Below are 18,547 nucleotides of genomic sequence, written 5' to 3' on the forward strand. Positions count from 1 at the left end.
ATAAATAAGATAAAAGTTAACTAAGTAAATGAAAGGAATTGAAAGGCATATTAATGAAAGCAAAACTTAAGCATTACAAAAATACAAAGAGAGAAAGCAAGAGCATGATCTTGATCTAGAAACGAAGATGCCTAAATGCATGACAGATGTCTCCTTTATAGGCCAAAATTAGGAATTATTGGTTTCATGACTAATTAATGAGTGGGTGGCCAACTCTTGACTTGGTGACAACCCTTATCTTTTTTTGTCTACCCAAAACATCATTGATAACGTCAAAATTGGAGCCACTTGAAAACATAAAAATTGTAGGAAACTGTCTCAACTTTCTATAGTAAAAAAGTGAGGTCATTTGGATTTCTAGAACTCCAGATATGGGCCAAACACTAAACACTACTTAGGTTGGAGGACAGATTTGGACTTTGTTATTGCTACAATTTGGACTTGAAAATGACCTTTTTAAATCTTAGACTCCATATGAAAGTTGTAGAACTCTGTCTTACCTTTCCATCCATATAAAGTAGATCTAAATCCAAGATCTATAGCTCCAGATATGACCCAATTACCCAATTACTTGTTCGGCTAACAAGACTTTCTTTTTTACATTCAATTTTCTCTTCGTAATGAATGGATCTTTTAAAAATTTAACATAAAAAGAAACCTATTTAATAACATTTAGCAAAGATATATTGATCCTTACCTGTTTGAAAGTTTCAAAGATTTCAGACTTGTGATTGACTTTCCTTTGTTTGGTCATGGCATGAGGAAATAGAAGTGCTGGTGGGGAATCAGTTTTTTCTTTGCAATTTTCATATCCAACCCCTTCCTTATCCTCAGAGATTAACTTATCATCTTTCTTACAAGGTTCAAGAGTGAGTTTTTCAATAACCTTACCACTACGAAAAGTAGTAACTGATTTGACTTGATCTATATATTGGCTTCCAGAACTACTTGCATTTGCATTGTATTGTCCCTTAGGATTTTATTATGGTTGAGATGGAAGCTTACCTTTCTCTTGCAAACTGAGAGCAGATGTTAATTTTACAAAAGTATCTTTAAAATTTATCATGTTCTGAGTAAGTTGAGTATTGATTGTCTCTTGCTTTTCAATGAATGCATGCAATGTCTCCTTAAGATTTCTTCTAGGAGGTGGAGCATAAGGAGATGCATATCTATGGGAATCTTGAAAATTATGGTGTGCTTGAAATGGAGGTTGTGAAGTTTGTACATTGTTATTATCACTCTTTCACTTGAAATTTAGGTGGTTTCTCCAACCAGGGTTGTATGTTTGCGAGTACGAGTTGTGGTTGGGCCTTTAGAAACTGTTTAAAGCATGAGCTTGTTTATGAAGACATTCCTTAAAAGAAGATAAGGTTGGACAATCATTGGTTGAGTGTTCATTTGTTTTATATATCTGACACACAATGTTTTCAACAGATTTTAATTGACCACACTTTTTCAATTCTAATGCCTCAACTTTTCTAACTAAAGATACAAACTTGACTTGGAGGTCATGATCTTCCCTAAGGTTATACATACCTCCACTAGATGTATGAGCTTGAGTTTTACTTGGTGCCTTATAAGTACCCGCGGTGTCCTAATTTTGAGCATTTTCAGCTAACAAGTCTAAATACTTCATTGCTTCATCAAGGTCTTTATCTTCAAAAGTTTCATTACATATCAATTCAACCATTTGCCTATCTCTAGGTGTTAACCCTTCAGAAAAATGTGAAATCAATCTCCATGTTTCAAAGCCATGATGAGGGAAAATATTAAACAATTCTCAATACCTATCCCAACATTGGTAAAATGTTTCTCCTGGTTTTTGAGTGAAAGTGATGATTTGTCTTTTGAAAGAGTTTGTTCTGTGAGATGGAAAAAAATTCTTTAAAAACTATTATTGCATTTCATCCTAAGCACGAATGGATCCTAGTCTCAAATTTTGTAGCCATGTTTTAGCTTTATCTTTTAATAAAAAAAGGAAAAAGCTTTAATCTGATGGTGTTCATGCTATAATTTAAGTCATTATAGGTGTTATAGACCTCCTTAAATTTCCTTAAATGCAAGTATGGATTTTCTAAATCTAAGCCATGAAAAGAAGGTAAAAGTTGAATAATGTTTGGCTTAAAATTAAAATGAGATGCATCACGAGGAAAAACTATGCATAATGGTACACTTGTTCTTATAGGATTAATGTGGTCTCTCAGTGTTCTAACACGATTATTCTCATTATGAAGTGATTGATTATCTTTTTTGGTCATATTTTTTAAAAATAATGAGGATATCCTATGAAGTCTACCACTTAATGTACATGACCACACTCTCATGCTCGTGTGTAGGAATAGAATAAAAGAAAGAAGAAAACAAAAGAAGAAGAAAGAAGAGAAAAGAAACAAAGTTATAACAAGAAAAGTGAAAAGAAAAAAATAAAATAAATACTATATTTTGTACAAGAACCTACCTCCCCGACAATGGCGCCAAAAACTTGACACGATCAAAAGATTGATGTCTTCTCTCAAGTACAAGAGTGTTGAAGTAATAAATAATCCGGCAAGACCGGGGTTGAACCACAAGGAGGTTAATTGTATAAATTATAAATAACAACAATAACAACAACAATAAGAATAACAATAGTAGTAGTAATACTAATATTAATAGTAACAAGAATACTAATAATAATAGTAATATTAATAGTACTAGTAATAGTAGTAGTAGTAATAGAAGAAGAAATTGATGATAACTTTGAGATGGAAGATTAACGTAAGGATTAAACAACAATAACAACAAATATCAAGGTTAGAAGATCCATTAATGGTATGTCATACAAGTATAATATAAACTCTTATTATTCAATTGGAAACCACACATAAAGGAGGTTCCAATCAGATTATAAATTGTTAACATGATTACATTAGTTATCTTATTCGATTAATGCTAACACTTGTAAATCTCATCAGGCATTTATGATTATAACTTATGTTAACAACAAATCAAGTTCCGTTTATAGCTCAAGTGTCGGTTATACCATATCTAAAAGTGTATTTTTATCAAGATTTTATATCTTTATTTTGCACTTGAAGTATCAATAACTCCTTAACTAAAATATGTTTTATAATAACATATCTAATAATATAAGATACCTTTAATTTGAAGTAAATGTTCATTTTAAATGCAGGCCTATCACATAAATGAAAAAATTGATTGATGAGTTTAAGAACTAAAATTGAAAGGACAAAGAGTTGGCCAAACTTTTAAAAAAAATATTGGTACAGTCTAAACCGGAACATTATTCGGTAATTGGGTCATATCTGGACCTGTACATCTCAGATTTAGGTATACTTTATATGGATGGAAAGGTAAGACATAGACCTACAACTTTTATGTGGAGGTCTAGTCTTAATAAGATTGTTTTTAAGTCCAAATTATAGTAACAACAAATAAGTCTGAATTTGTCTGACAGCCCAAAAACTATTTAGTTTTTGGCACATATCGAAAGTTCTAGAAGTCCAAATGACCTCAAATGTTTTCCTAAAAAGCTGAGACAATTTCCTAGAACTTTTATGTTTTAAAATGGTTCCAATTCTAACTTTATCAATGATGTTTTGGGCAGACAAAAGAAGATAAAGATTGTTATCAAGTCAAGAGTTGGTCACCCACTCATCAATTAGCCATCAAATCAATAGTTTCTAATTTTGGCTTATAAAAGGAGGCATTTGCCATGTATTTAGGCATCTTAGTTTCCAGATCAAGATCAAGCTCTTGCTTTCTCTCTTTGTATTACTTATGTTTTGCTTTTATTAATATCAAGTTTATACTTTTCATTTCCTTTCCTTTAGTTAGTTAACTTTTATCTTATTTATATTCTTATTTTGTTTATTTATGTTTCTCTTCTTCATTATATTTAGCTAAGCTTATTATGTCAAGGTGAAAAGGTTACACTAATGGTATAAGAATAAATATAGTATAAACTTGACATGGACATTAATGTTTGATATTAACATATTTCGTATTTGTTATCTTGTTCACTCTTTAATACTTTGTTTGGTAAATGATTAATCTAGATTTATGTTGTATAATACTTGATACAACAAATACTTGGCACTTTTATAGCCCATAATATATGATATAATCGACACATGTGCTGTAAAAGGAACTTGATTTGTTGTTAACATAAGTTATAACCATGAATGTCTGACAATATTTACAAGTATTAGCATTAATTAAATAAGATAACTAATGTAATCATGTTAATAATTTATAATCTAATTGGAACCTTCTTTGTGTATAGTTTCCAATTGAATAATAAGAGTTTATATTATACTTGTTTGACATACCATTAGTGGATCCTCTAACCTTGATATTTGTTGTTATCATTGTTTAATCTTACGTTAATCTTCCATCTCAAAGGTCTTATCAACTTGTTCTTCTTCTTCTTCTTCTTCTTCACTACTACTACTACTACTACTACTACTACTACTATTGGTATTGTTATTATTGTTACTATTGTTGTTGTTGTTGTTGTTGTAGTTGTTGTTGTTATTGTTGTATTATTGTTATCTATAATTTATACAACCTCCTTGTGGTTTGAACCTAGTCTTATTTAGTTATTTATAACTTCGACACTCTTGTATTTGAAAGAAGATATCAATCTTTTGATCGTGTCATTTTATCATACTAACTTAGTACACCTCCTATAGCTACTTTAGTCGCTATCATATATAGTATCAGAGCTTTTCCTAATATCGGAGGAATAAACAAATATGAATTATATAAATAATGATTGATTTTATTGAAAGCCTCTTCACACTCTTCGTTCGAAGTCTCAAGTTTCTTTTTTCTTAGTTGCTGGAAGATAGGTTCACATATTGTTGTTAACTCAAATATAAATCGGGCAACATAATTCAATCTCCCCAAGAATCCTCTTACCTCATTTTCTATTTTAGGGGATGACATAGATTAGATGGTCCTCATTTAATAAGTTAACTCATAACTTGATTAACTTAATTAAATTTAAATATAATCAAATTAACTTCTTTTATATAATTAATCAAATATAATTTGATAAACTTTTAAAATAATTAAAAAACTTATATCAAACCCTAAATCAATGAATCTCTGAATCATCATGTCATATAAGGTCGAATTTAATGAACATGCTAGCAGTAATGTCTACAGAAATTGGACTGCACAAGTCGACATCCTAGCTAAAGGCCCACGTGGTCACTTGACGTTGGTTGTGTCTCTATGCAATAACTAAGTCTGCGCAGGACCGACCAATATTAGCGATTTGTTTCCCATAAATTGATGAGGTCATAGCTACGGTGATATCAGATAGGAAGAAGGTACAGCTAGCTGCCACGTGATAGAGGGTAGAAAGCTTATCTTAGTCCCTCTTCTTTTAATTTCATATTATCTTGGACCCTTTATTTTTATTTATACTAATATCAATCTTTTATTATCCATTTTATTATTATTTGGTCCTTTCATGAACGTTCATTACAGATGTCGTTAAATCTTGCCCTTAATATTACCAAATGTTAATCGAACTATATATTTTTTAACAAGTATTTCTAATTAATTTTATTTAATCAAATTGTTATCATAGGTAGACAAAATGGATTGAAAGTCCATAAAAATTCAAATAATGATGCTCCCTAAAATTAAAATTAAAATTTCGTAATTCATTTATAAATCACCACTACCACCAAACTAAGTCTATTCACTTACATCTCAATAACTTGACAATTGTATATTTCAATGACAAAATATTGTAAATGACTACAAAGACAAGCTTAGAACAATGATCCAAGAAAATAGATAAAAAAAAGCTATGTTTCTTGTGTTGTTGGTGCCTAGAAGCTTAACATGAATGGTATATTGTGAAGAAAAATAGGGTTTTTTTATTTAATTTAATAGCTTATTCATGACAGGCACATTCACATAAAAAAAAAAAGAACATAATCAAAACTTGTAAAATCTTAACTACATGATTTAATAATAGTTAATAAATCCTACTTGAGATCGACTTGCTATAAGGTTTTGATGATAGGTTGGGAGGATAAACTCGAGTTAATTTTTTTCTAAAAAAGTAAAAATAAAATTGTTTTAATTTTTTTTAAATAAAACAAGTTTTAACTTAGTTAGTTATGTCTTCGAGTGATCTATTAAGTTGATCAGATCAATTAGTTTGATTTTTAAGACTAATCTATCATATTTGGATAACAATGGATATAAACCATTACAAATAAACATAGATGGTTGATGGATGGACTGGTTAGAGAAAATTTCAAACGTAAAAGGTTGATATTTGTATAAATAAAAATGAAAGGTCCAAACTAATAAAACTTAAGATTAGAGGGATGAACATAAACTTTCAAACCCATGATAGAGCTTTGTGATTGAGGCAATTTGTCAAGCGGTGCATTGTGTATTATTTTCAGTATTTTTTGCATCTGAGCTGGTGCTCATGTGCCGACAGGACTTCTCTTTGTGAAGCAAGTGGGTATTCGAGATCCATAATTGATTAATTTATTTATTCAATAATTCCACCGAATGTTTGTGGTTGCAAGTTGGCAAGTACTAGATTTTAAACAAAGTTTTATAATATCTCTCTATTTAAAGAAATCAAAGCAAAGATTCCATGATCCTCATCTATATCTTTGAACTTGATATTTATTGGGTCGGGGCCCCTCAAGAACTTATGAACCTTGAACAGATTAGATTAGGATGAGATCAAATGTTCTTTGTCACGTGATACTGAGTTACCAGTTTGGGAAAATGAAAGTGAAAACTATACTATAAATGGAGATTTGAAAAGAGGAAAGATGTTTGGGCCGTGTAAAACATGAGACGTAGAAAAAGATTTGAAAATGACATGAAAGGGTAAGAATTATTAATTATTAATATTATTTTTATCGATGATGATAAGAGGCACTGCTGTTAACCTCAGCTTTATCGACTATGAACTTCCGTCCTGATTAGGTTGAAAAAACAGAAGTTGATTGGTTAAATTCAGTTAAACTTATATGTTAATTTATGAATTGAATTTTTTAAAAATTAAAATAATATTATTTTTATTGATTCAAATTAATCCGTTCAACCCACATTCTCAAATCTTAAATATAGAATTATGAACCGAATTTAATAACTTTGATCAGAATTATTTTTGAAATAGCTTCATCAAGGGAAATTAAAAATTTATTTTTTGTTTCAAAAATATTTATAAAAAATAAAAAATATGTTTTTTTCTTTACTTTAGATTTGTTTTTTGGTATTTTTTTAAATATCTTGATGTGTTAATGCTAAAGAATTTAAAAATTTAAAAATATTTTGATATATTTTCCAGTAAAAAAAATTAAAAACAATCATTATTATTATAATAAAAAAATAAACCCTTATAGTAACCTGATTTGATTTTAAAAAGTTAAAGAATAAAGTTTAAAGCGCAAAAATTATGGATAATAGAGTTTAGACACTTGACGAAATGGTCCACCAGAGTAACCTTATATTTTATAGTCACTTCTCTGTCAAAAATCTAGGTAAATGACCCGATCTATGAGGAACATGATGATCAAACTTCAAAGAAGAGAGACTTGATGACTCTAACATGCAAATGCATCAGAAAAAATCGACAGCTCTTCCTCCACTTACACAGCTTGTCACCAAGGAATCAATAGAATCCAGTAAGGCAATAACAGATAGGAGCATCATATTTTGATATCTTTTGAGCTAGCTTGCTAGGTTGGATTGCAGGTTGAAAGAAAGTACGTATACAGCACAGGCATATTACTTTTAGCTGTCACTTGAGTTTTCTGTAAGTCCTATTTACTTCCTTCTTGATTCTATGGAAAAGAAACACCCCACAAAAAAATGAAGAAGAAGACGAAAGGATACTTGTGCTGCTACATCAGCAGAAGTTTCGTGTTCATGCTCTTATAATTCTTGAACAGCTTGGAAGAGAAGTGACTGTGGAGCACCAAGTTTAAAGAGCTTGAAATGAATAACTCTGTTGCAATTTGCCAAAAAAAAGAAGAAGAAGGTAGTCAATCACATTGATTTAGAAAATTAATAACAATCTTATGCTATACAACTCTTCATAACAAGCACACATTTCCTTTATTGGAGAGGTACAATCCTTTGGTAAACCCCCTAACTAGGATTTAGTAGTAAATAAGGAATAGTTGAGTGATTAATGGAGTGATTTTTCCCATGTACATCTTCAACAAACAGATCATAATCTATCATATCCTTGCTTGAAGCCCTTGTTGGAAATAAGATAAGTAGTAGAAATTATCGAATCATGCACTTCAGGAGGATATGTGCATAGCTATAGGCTTAATTTAGCTTTTCTTGGATTTGAAAGCATTGCTGTATGATTCTTGAGAAACCACTCTTGTGCTATCATGCCGCCTGTTATTAGACTTTTGGCTGTATCTTCCTTGTCTGTGTTTCCTTCTTGGCTCTGAAGATTTGGGGATAAAAACTCCTGTTCCCTTGCAGCTTTCCCTTCTGCAGTTTTGCTCATACATGAAATGAGATGGTGCACTTGGGTAGTTGCCTCTGGAGAAAGCCTGCAAAATTTATAGTAAATCCTAATTGACCAGCTATGTACAGCTCTAGCTAACTATGCTACAAAAGTACTTGAAACGGTTTTGCATGAAATGAGAGGTTGGGTATGGTGAAGAACCTGAAAAGGAACTGAAGGGTCCTTATCATCGTCATCCATTATTAGAAGAGATATTTGCTTGCTTAAGTCTGCAAAGAACAAATCATCTTCTAATTCCATAGCCATTTCCATAGCAAGTACACCAAGAAAAAGCAGCTCTCTCTCTGTTGCCAGGCTACTCAAAGTAGAATTTGAAGATGTGTGTAAGGCACAAAAACAAGGAGGTGAGCTTCAGTTCTACTAATCTTCAAGTCACTTTTCCATTTTTTTTTTGTCCTGTGAAATGGGAATGTGTGGGTTATAAATAGTGGAAAAGGCATGTGATGGGTGAGGTAAAGTTATGGAGGGATGCATGTGGGGGTGGTGGGGTCTTTTAGTGACAGTTGGCCATTCTGGCTAAAGTCTCGATGCCCCCACAAGAATCATGAAATGTGCTATGATTTTATCCAGTTGAGAGAAAGAGATGAGAAAGCAGCAAAAGCCCACACCTAGATATCTAATCCATGATAGACTCGATCTCTAACATTATACATGGTTGTAAATGGATGGGAGCTGTCTGTCTCTCTCCCACACATCCATCGCTCTTATAGCCTAAAAGTATGGTTCAAAATTCATACTACATAATCCACACATCTTAATCTTGGATGAATATATTTGAACCAAAGCTCTTTGTCTTGCTCGCTAGTAATAGTTATGTAGTAATTTGTGCGCAGTCTTGATTCTGCAGTAATCAATGCAGCATGTTTAGATGCAGCTGCAGCTGCACCTACATTCTCAAACCAAAGCTTTCGGTTAGGAAAACGCGAGGACAGCTGATGGATTTTGATTTGGAAATGCAACTTGGCAATCAAGCTTTAATGGACACGAGATCCTTCTCTATTTGTTGCAGACCTAGATGGGTCCAATAGTCATATAAAATAAACAAAGAAATGAGACCTTTTGGTCCACCTCTACCTTGGGTTGAAGCGTCATTGAGCATTTACCACTTGCCTGATGGCCTGAGGTTGAGTCCATAAACAAAGAAGAATCGTATTAATTTGCTCATGCTTCAAGGGGAGAGTTACGGATGAGGGAACTAGAGAAACTTACCCTATGTCCTGGTACTCTATAATACAGGACAATTATGGAATTCAGGGTTGATTAAAGATCATGGGCTGTTAGGATATTATTGGCTTGCTGGGTCCACTTTTAGAACTCGAAAGTTTGATCGCTCACTCGAAACCTCATACTTGAAAACACTTTACTCCTCTTGGAAAGCAACCTGAATCGTCGATGGTTGTCATTTGGTCCACACGGTTTGCTGGCTGGCCATGGGACCCTAGCTTGTGCTTAACATTATGGGTGATGCTACTGGGACCCGATCTACGTGACCATCTAGGCCATGTTGCTCTCAAATCTTTATCTGAATTATAGCTTTGAATGCAGTTAACTTCCTTTACTCTTGGAGAGGGGTTTTAGTTTGGAGGTAGCAACTGCAACCAACTGATTATCCTAATCTCTTGAAGTGAGCTGCTGGTCTGCAGTTAGACATTAGAGAGAGAGTTGCTTCAAGCATGAAAATTAGTTGCGCGGGCTATAATCTTGGTTAAGTCAGAGGAGCTAGGTGAGCAGTATTGATGCTGTCTGCATTGACAGCACTTTCCTGTTGAACTAATGAAGACGAAACCTTGTCTAAAACCAGCAAGAAACTGATATGCAGGCCTAACTAGTGCCTGTCCTCACCGAGACATGGATGCCCCTCCCTTCCCAGAAAAGAATTGTACGATCATCAGCTTATAATGTTCTTTCTAGATCTGAAGTGAAATGCTTGAAAGCTAACCTGTTGCCACCCGACAGCTTGCAAATCTGTTGACTGGATTTGGCTAATCATCTTCACCGGGATGCGCCACCAGACTCTTTTGAGGTCATTCCAGAACTTTGATGGCCTGTGATTTTCGCATTTCAGATCAATTTGGTTGTTGTTACTCTTGCCATGAGGTATTGTTATGGATCTGAAGCTCATACTGATGGCTATTTTAGCATAGCGCATCGCACTGATCTCTAGTGACACAATGGACTCGGAGGCATTCAAAGGCTCCGTTTCCCTTCACAATCCATCTATCCACTTCCTAGTACAAAGGCCACAAAAAGCCTATCCAAGCATAAACCTACTTTCATCGCAACAATTCTTTGATCTTGAACTTAAAATCCTTGTTAATAAATCTGTTCTCTTGGTAATGTACTTACATCTGCAGTTGTTCCTTCAAGGACCCATATTTTGATCATTGTAGGCAAATAAAAAGATATCAAAACTTGACACCAAACTTCCATCTTCGGGGAGAAATTTTCTGCGAGAGGCCTTATACTTTGCAAGTGAAAGGTTCCGCAGGTAAATACCCTGCTGTAGTGCAAATTAAGCTCCACCAGCCATATCCAGATCCGTAACAACATCAGCTCCCTTGAAAACAAGGCGTAATTTCCTCAGACATGAAGTTTTCTTGTCATCCTTGCTAGTTGTACCAGTCACGTGAATGATGTCCTTTGAAACTTTACCCATAAGTTCAAAAAGTGGCAAGTTTAGGTTCGATCGAGTCATCTCTTCCAGAACTGGAGGCACTTGCATGTACAAATTTGTTGCTTGGTGTCTAACACTAGCTTTTGAGAGGAGTAGCTTAGGATGTTCTTCAAGCATATCAATAAACTGTTCACGCAAAAACCAATAAATATAAAAGCAAAACAAACTGTTTGCACAAAAGTCAATCAAAATAAGCAACATAAACTTGAGTGCATTAAAAAGAAGCAAAATATAATTTAATGAAGGATAGAAGTAGAATTTTTCTTCTATTTTCTAGATAAGTAGAAGGAAACCAGAGAGGGAACCACTTTGATTATCTGAGAATTTGAAACATACAATTTAAATGTGGTGACATACCAAGAAAATATTTTAGCGACCAGGTATGATGCCATCAGCAAACTAAAAGGAACAATAGCCATGAGAATTAGAAAATAACCTTTTGTAAAGTAACTGAAGTGTCCAGCTCAAGAAGAACACCTGGACCACAAACAAGGCAATCCTTGTCCCTCACAAATTCAGTCACTTTGATGTGTAGACCTTCCACACCATTATACCTGCAGAACATTCAGATCATTCAGAACACGCTTTCCTCTAGCTTGTTAAGAGAGAAGGATTAAAAAAAAAAATACATCCCCCCTTTTTGCTCAGATTTTGGAAGTCAACATAGCTCCACCAGATTCAGTAACATATATGGTACTGTAAGAGGCAATTATGGTTCCCACATCCAGCTAATCAATCGGGTGGTAATAACAAGGTTGATCATATAAAAGCACTAGACATTGAAGAAAAAGTTATTCTTCATAGCAAAAAATGAGAGGAAAAGATTAAGTGTATTTGTGATTGTTATATGATTTATAATAAATAATCTACCACCACACAAGGACAAGATGAAATTCCAAAATAAAGCAAAATCAAGATGAATTCCACACACGTAAGATAGTTGCTTAGAGTTTTGCTGCATCCTGATGCAAGCTTCAAGGTTTCCAACGTACACGCAGCTGATATAATTGCATTGGTGGAAGCAATAGCTGGTATGATGTTTTTCACAACACCCTGTAAGCAAGAACGAACTTCTATCACAAAAAAAATGTAAGGGGAAAAGAAAGAAAAGGAGAAGAATGGTGCAACAAATAGGTGAAACCAATTGACACTTCAATGAAGCATTTTGTAAGAGTTTCCTACCAGAGGTTTTGGATAGGGAAAAAAAAAGGGCAAATAAAAATATAGGCGTCCAAAAAACAAATAGACAATTTTCATGTTAACAATGAACTTGCCTCTTAAGATGTGCTCAGGTATGTGCTAAAAGAACAAAAGAAACCAGACCAGAAATTAGCTTCACAGAACGTAAAAGTACCTGAGTGAGAGAATATGTAACACCTTGAATACCAAAAAGTTCAGCCCTCTTAACAGCCTGTGGAACATGGGAAGAGCACATGTTGAAAAGACAAACCTTGAAACTCAGCTTTAACCACACAAAAAATAATAATAATAATAATAATAATACTGATCACAAAACTTCACCTCAGTGTATACCCATTTCATATGTTCTGGGTCGTCTGGATCAAAAGTCTTTCCACTATGAACCTAGAATACAATGGTCTTAAGATAATAGCAATCAACTCAAAACAGTCAAATCAGTAATGAGAAAGGATGGATAATGCATTACCTCATCCCATTTAATTAAGTGAGCATATTCAATACAGTGAGCAGCAGTTCTAGGGGTTTCTGCAAGAGTGCACAGAGGAAACTTCACTTGAGGAGGGAAAAGCCAGATGGTACACTCAAAGCACGGTGTGGATCCTGGTATTATAACCCTAGCATGCCCCTTGAAACCTTCAGTCCCACCATCTACCATCGGTTTGACTGTTTCTTCTATTGGGTTGTCATCAGAATCATACTCTAATCACCAAGGAAACAATGATGGACAACTCATGAGGTCAACAAGAATAAAGTGACACTTTTAGCAAAGAGTTTTTTTTTTTTTCATCTCAAAAGCACAGCATATCATTTTATGCTAGCATATTAACTACAAAACTCAGAAATCACATGCAGCTAGAGAATACTAAGGCTATTAGGGAAACTATAAAGGTCCCATACAATTTCCAACACAGACAGGTGAAAACCTGTGGTCATTGCTCCCACATATACAATTATGGAGAACTAACAAGACAGCATTTCAAATATGCTATGTCTGAAGTAGCCCATACCCATAGCTAGCAGACTGTGAAAGGATAATGCTACTTCGTCACTGAAGTCTCGTCATCCAATCATATAAAGAAATCATATGCAATATCATGTCCCTACACAAGGACATGCAATGAGCATACTCTGAGGCACTACATTTAAAGCTTTATTCCATGTGTGTGAGGCAATCATCATACACCACCCTTGGATCTGGAATGAATGCCTTAGACAAATAAATTCATAGTATACATAACGGCCTGTGTACCATTGCTTGGGTGAAAAAACAGGTCTCGTAGTAAGGAGAAAAGGTTTAGCCCGCACATCTCTCTTTCTAACACAAAACAACCACAAGCTAAAGAGGTTAAAAGCACGCACCAAGAAAACCACACGCTACAGCATTTATATAGCTTCGAGCCTCGACAGAATCAAGACCAAGTACAATAATAATAAAATCTTTATAAAAGTCAATTTCTTTGTCCTCGATCCGGCAAAAATGCGGCACAATATTCACACCACTAACTCTTTCCATCACACGCTTGGCTGCCACCTCAGCCTTGGGCTTCCCAACATCTTCAAGCCTAAAATAAGAGCAATATATCAGGAGCCACTTTCTAATCAGAACCAAAGAACTATGATAATGTCTGAAAATCAAAGCAAAAAGGTTAACAACATGTATTAAATGACAATGCTAGTACTTGCAGACAAGGAGAGGGAAAAAAATGCACTTGATAGTACACATAGATCTAGTCATCTTTGATAAACCAACGAAGTACCCACTTGATAGTATATACCGGTCCAGGGGAAATTAAGAAAAATCAACCATTTCATATCGATACACAACTATTAGGACCAATAACAAGTAACAAAGGTGTTTCTTATCTCCTTTTACAGACAGGTTCTTAAATGAGTAATTCTTTATTATCAAAAACCTAACAAAAGAACAATAAGTTGTCCCTTGTGAGCAATAAGGTAGTGCTTAGATATTGTCTTGGGATACAAGAGATGAAGACAGCTAGGATAAAGGGGATAAGAACAAGAGACAGAAACGTAATTGCATTTGGTTGTGCAAAGTGAGTATCTTTGACTATTGGGTTGATGAGGTGCAAGACAAAATAAAATACAAAGAAGTCTGTTTTACTCTCAATATGTATTAATTTGTATTACCATCAAATTTGCAATGTTTGGAACAATAAATAGAGATCATTTTTCTCACTTTAATTTATTAATGAGCATTATTTTTTTTAATTAACTTAGAATGGTAATTTCTCCACTCACCAAAATCATGTTAAAAAAGGATTTGTAATCATTGTTAAAAAGATAATTCATTGCCAAAAAGATAGTATAATTAAATTATAATTTACTCAGACATTAAAACATTTCTCCAAATATATCATGTTAAAATCATGTTAAAAAAGGATTTGTAATCATAGTTAAAAAGATAATTCATTGCTAAAAGGATAGCATAATTAAATTATAATTTACTCAGTCATCAAATCATTTCTCCAAATATATTTAATAATAAAATAAATAATTAAACCAATCATATATAGAATAAAATATTTATACCAACACAAAGTTAAAACCTAATATATTTAGAAATACAAAATAATAATTTCATTAGAAATGCATAATTTTTGTTATCATTCAATCCTCGCCTCTCCATCATTAAATCCCATTTGTTTGAGAACATGACCAATTTTCATCTCTCTATATGATGAATGTTTTAGTTATTACATGAATCTTTCAATAATGATATTCATCTTCTTTCAGTAGTGTGAAAACATCTCTCTTTTCTCTTTCTCTTTCTCTTTTTCTTTCCCCTTCTCTTTCTTGTTTATATTTGTCATGTTTTTTTCTTTTATATTTTCTAGTTTTCAAATCTAATGGTGAAGATTAAGTGAAGTAAAATCAATGGTATGGATCTAAATGTAAGGATAAACACTAAAATTATGAATTGTGTAAAGAGATATTTGTGGGGAAAAATTTAACTTGGTTCTGTCTCTATTCCCTTTATCCTCCTTTTTGAGGGAGGAAAAATTGTCAAAACATTGTCTCCGAGATTTCGTTTCCATAACCAAACACATTTCCGTCCTAGTTATATCCCTTCTTTTTTTCTTTTTGTCTGGAGACAGTAACCGGTACCTAAAGGTACTCCTTTTCCTTTCCTTTGCCTTCAATCAAGATGAACTGTTATTCGTCAATTACCATCCAAATAGGCATATTTATCCCTTGATACAGATATACCTAAATGCACATATAACTAAGTTTGTCCCACAGTTTCAGAAATAACCCCTTGACTTGGTTATGCAATGTTTCTTGTAAGTTAGTCCCATCAGTTGACAGAGGGCAAAAGGAAAATTCAAGTTCCAAGAGCTATTTAACAATTAACACACAACCCACGAAACCACTCAGTAGTTTTTACAACCCAAGGGCATATACCAATTTAAACAGCCATGAATTCAACAGAGAAAAGAAAAGGTAAACGCAGATAAGCAAATGGGTTAAGGTTGAAAAAACGAAAACCTGAAGAGAAACTGGCGATTGAGATTAGTAACCTCGATACGGTCCATATCAATGACCTCCAGATTCTTAAAACCTGATAAAGCTAAGTCCTTTAGCAACTCACAGCCCAAACCGCCTGCCCCAATTACCAATATTCTTGCATACTCTTGAAGATCATCTCTCAACTACAAGAATTAAAGAAAACAAACAGTTAAGAATTATTGCGCACCACCTGTTTGTTAAATTCCCCGAGAAAAAAACAATTTACTTGAACACCGGGTTCGAAGGTGGGAGCTACGAGATTGCCGGGTCTGAGAAGCAGCTTGTCAAGGTCTCTTGATCGGCTCTGTTGGACTCTAGACTCTGCCATTGTCTTTCTAATCTAACTCTCTACGAGGTTGCAGTAGCAGAAGGTCAAATCAATCTTCTGATTTTAAGGGCGTGAAGGCTAATGGCCTAGCTTGATTTTTACCCTTGGCTGTAATGATGTTAAAATTTGAAAAGAAAAAAAAAAACATTCCAAAAAAATAAATTGCAATAAAAAATTAACTAAATTTAACAAATTTAAAAAATTATCCAGGTAAAATTAAAAAATATTTATAATTTAATAAATTATTTATAGATTAAAAAATAATAAAAATGAAATAGAAAGAAATTGTAGAAGACTAACCTAATAAAAACAAAACACAAAATCATAATGGTGAAATTAAAAAATATTTGTAATTTGATAAATTATTTATATATTAAAAAAATAAAAGTGAAATAGAAAGAAATTATATAGGGATAACCTAATAAAAACAAAACACAAAAAATAATAAAACAAAACAAAACTAAAAGAAAAAATAAGAAAATATAAGTTTAGAAAAAGAAAAAAATGCACAAACTCGACAAACTTTTTAAATCTAGTATAATCTCTAAAGGTTACAACCCGTGAAATCTTTAACCAAGGTTTAATTAAGAAATCTAACTCTTGACCAATTCAATTAAAACTAGTTCGGATAAAATTTAATCGAAAAAACCCAAGAATGATTCAATTCTAAAAAACAAATAATGTAAAATAAAATAAACAACAATTGAACGATTGGAGACCAAATTTTAAAGATAAAAAAAAATCAAAGAAATTGAAAAATACTTGTAAGAACTAAACAATACTAGACAAATATTCTAAACTTGATCAAAATTTATTATAAATTCAGTTTCAATCAAAAAGTTTATTATGAACTAATTTAAAAATATAAATTTTAAAACTTATCAAAGTAAAAAAAATGACAATAAAAAAATATGGATTAAATTTGATAAAAAAAAAGAGAGGGTGAATTTGTAAAATAAAATCATTTGTGATTTAAAATAAAAACTTGTTAAGGCTAAAAACTTGACAATTAAAAGAAGAGGGGTTAAATTTGATAGGGAAAAAACAAAAGAAGGTGAAATCATAAAACAAAATCAATTGAAAAAATGATTCCAAAAATAAAAATAGCAATAAAAAATAAAAATCAAATTCAATAAATTATTCAAGATAAAAAAAATCATAATAAAAAATAGACTAAATTTAAACAACTAACAAATTAAAGGGTTGCTCTTGAATTTTTAATGGGTTAGCGCAAGAATCTAAGTGGAGGGGGGAGAAGAAAGGGAAAAAAAATGGTTGTTAGCGTCAAACTGCTACAAATCTTGATATATGTGTCATTTTTTCTAGTTCAATGTGCTGATATCTTTCAAATACAATCCTAAAATACAATGTTTAATAGTTGGACAAGCCTCATGTGCTGCTCAATTATATGGGGGTTGTCCATACACTAACGCATGTCGTGCACAAGTCAAGAAATTTTTTATAATTATATTTAATAAATTTAATTTACAACAATGCTCTAGATACCCTTGAAAAATACAAAAAAAAAATGTAAAATGATGAAAAAAGTTATTATGTGAGAGTTTGATTGGTTTTATTTCTAAGGGTATCAAAATAATTATATGATTCTAGAAAAAATAAAAATAAAAAAATATTCCTAAATAGAGATATTAAATTATTTTATTTTAGGTTTAAATCAATAATTTTACTATATAAAATAAAATAAAATTATTAATTTAATCTTATATAATCTTAAAAAGATAATTATGTAATTTTATTGTGAAATCTTAGTACATCGCCTTTCTTTTTCACAGAATAAATTTGAAATTACACTATTATAATAAATACATAGTAACTTCCTTAGGAGATTTAGTTTTTTTGGTTAACTAGCATAATTGCTCTATATTGCAACTAAGAATTTTTTGGAATTCCATTTTTTATTGTACAATGATAAAAATGTTTTTTTAAAAAAAAAAACAAGAATAAGGTTATAAAGGAAAAATATTTTTTTTAAAATTAAATTTTCTTGATTCATGTAATTCTTTTTTCTTACAATAAAATAATTTTTATTTGTAGCATAGTTAGGTGAATAAAAAGAAAAAAAGTCAGAAAAACTGTAGTTGTTCGAAATGAAAAGGAAAAATGTATTTTTTAATTAGAAACCTAATTTTTTATTAATTTATTTTTTTATTTTAACAAAAATAGTTATGTTTGTGAAAATAAATTACAGTTAAAAATTAAAAAAATCTCGAAACAATCATTTTTATACACTTAATAAAAAAAATACATGACAAAA

The 18,547-nt window shown here is 32.1% G+C and overlaps 2 protein-coding genes across 2 annotated transcripts; both read right to left on the minus strand.

Moving 5' to 3' along the window:
- Positions 1 to 8,017: 8,017 nt before the first annotated feature.
- LOC105116875 (uncharacterized) lies at positions 8,018 to 9,264 on the minus strand. Its single transcript, XM_011014373.1, has 2 exons — positions 8,684 to 9,264; positions 8,018 to 8,567 (listed from the first exon to the last, which is right to left on the minus strand). The coding sequence occupies exons 1-2, from the start codon at positions 8,792 to 8,794 to the stop codon at positions 8,337 to 8,339; spliced, it is 342 nt and encodes a 113-aa protein (XP_011012675.1). The 5' UTR covers positions 8,795 to 9,264; the 3' UTR covers positions 8,018 to 8,336.
- A 1,216-nt stretch (positions 9,265 to 10,480) lies between these two features.
- LOC105116876 (NEDD8-activating enzyme E1 catalytic subunit-like) lies at positions 10,481 to 16,344 on the minus strand. The gene is made up of 9 exons (XM_011014374.1): positions 16,171 to 16,344; positions 15,924 to 16,087; positions 13,776 to 13,978; positions 12,883 to 13,115; positions 12,738 to 12,800; positions 12,571 to 12,627; positions 12,148 to 12,269; positions 11,653 to 11,770; positions 10,481 to 11,342 (listed from the first exon to the last, which is right to left on the minus strand). Exons 1-9 carry the CDS (start codon positions 16,270 to 16,272, stop codon positions 11,055 to 11,057), a joined length of 1,350 nt encoding a protein of 449 aa, XP_011012676.1. The 5' UTR covers positions 16,273 to 16,344; the 3' UTR covers positions 10,481 to 11,054.
- Positions 16,345 to 18,547: the final 2,203 nt, after the last annotated feature.

This window comes from Populus euphratica, unplaced genomic scaffold, assembly GCF_000495115.2.
Source record: "Populus euphratica unplaced genomic scaffold, PopEup_1.0 scaffold1099.1, whole genome shotgun sequence".
NCBI lineage: Eukaryota > Viridiplantae > Streptophyta > Magnoliopsida > Malpighiales > Salicaceae > Populus > Populus euphratica.

Coding starts and splice junctions, on each gene's coding strand:
- LOC105116875 (XM_011014373.1), bottom strand. CDS start 8,794: ATGGAAATGGCTATGGAATTAGAAGATGATTTGTTCTTTGCAGACTTA. Junction 8,568..8,683: donor ACCCTTCAGTTCCTTTTCAG/GTTCTTCACCAT, acceptor TAAATTTTGCAG/GCTTTCTCCAGAGGCAACTA.
- LOC105116876 (XM_011014374.1), bottom strand. CDS start 16,272: ATGGCAGAGTCTAGAGTCCAACAGAGCCGATCAAGAGACCTTGACAAG. Junction 12,270..12,570: donor TTACATATTCTCTCACTCAG/GTACTTTTACGT, acceptor TCTTGCTTACAG/GGTGTTGTGAAAAACATCAT. Junction 11,343..11,652: donor CTTCAGTTACTTTACAAAAG/GTTATTTTCTAA, acceptor TTGCGTGAACAG/TTTATTGATATGCTTGAAGA.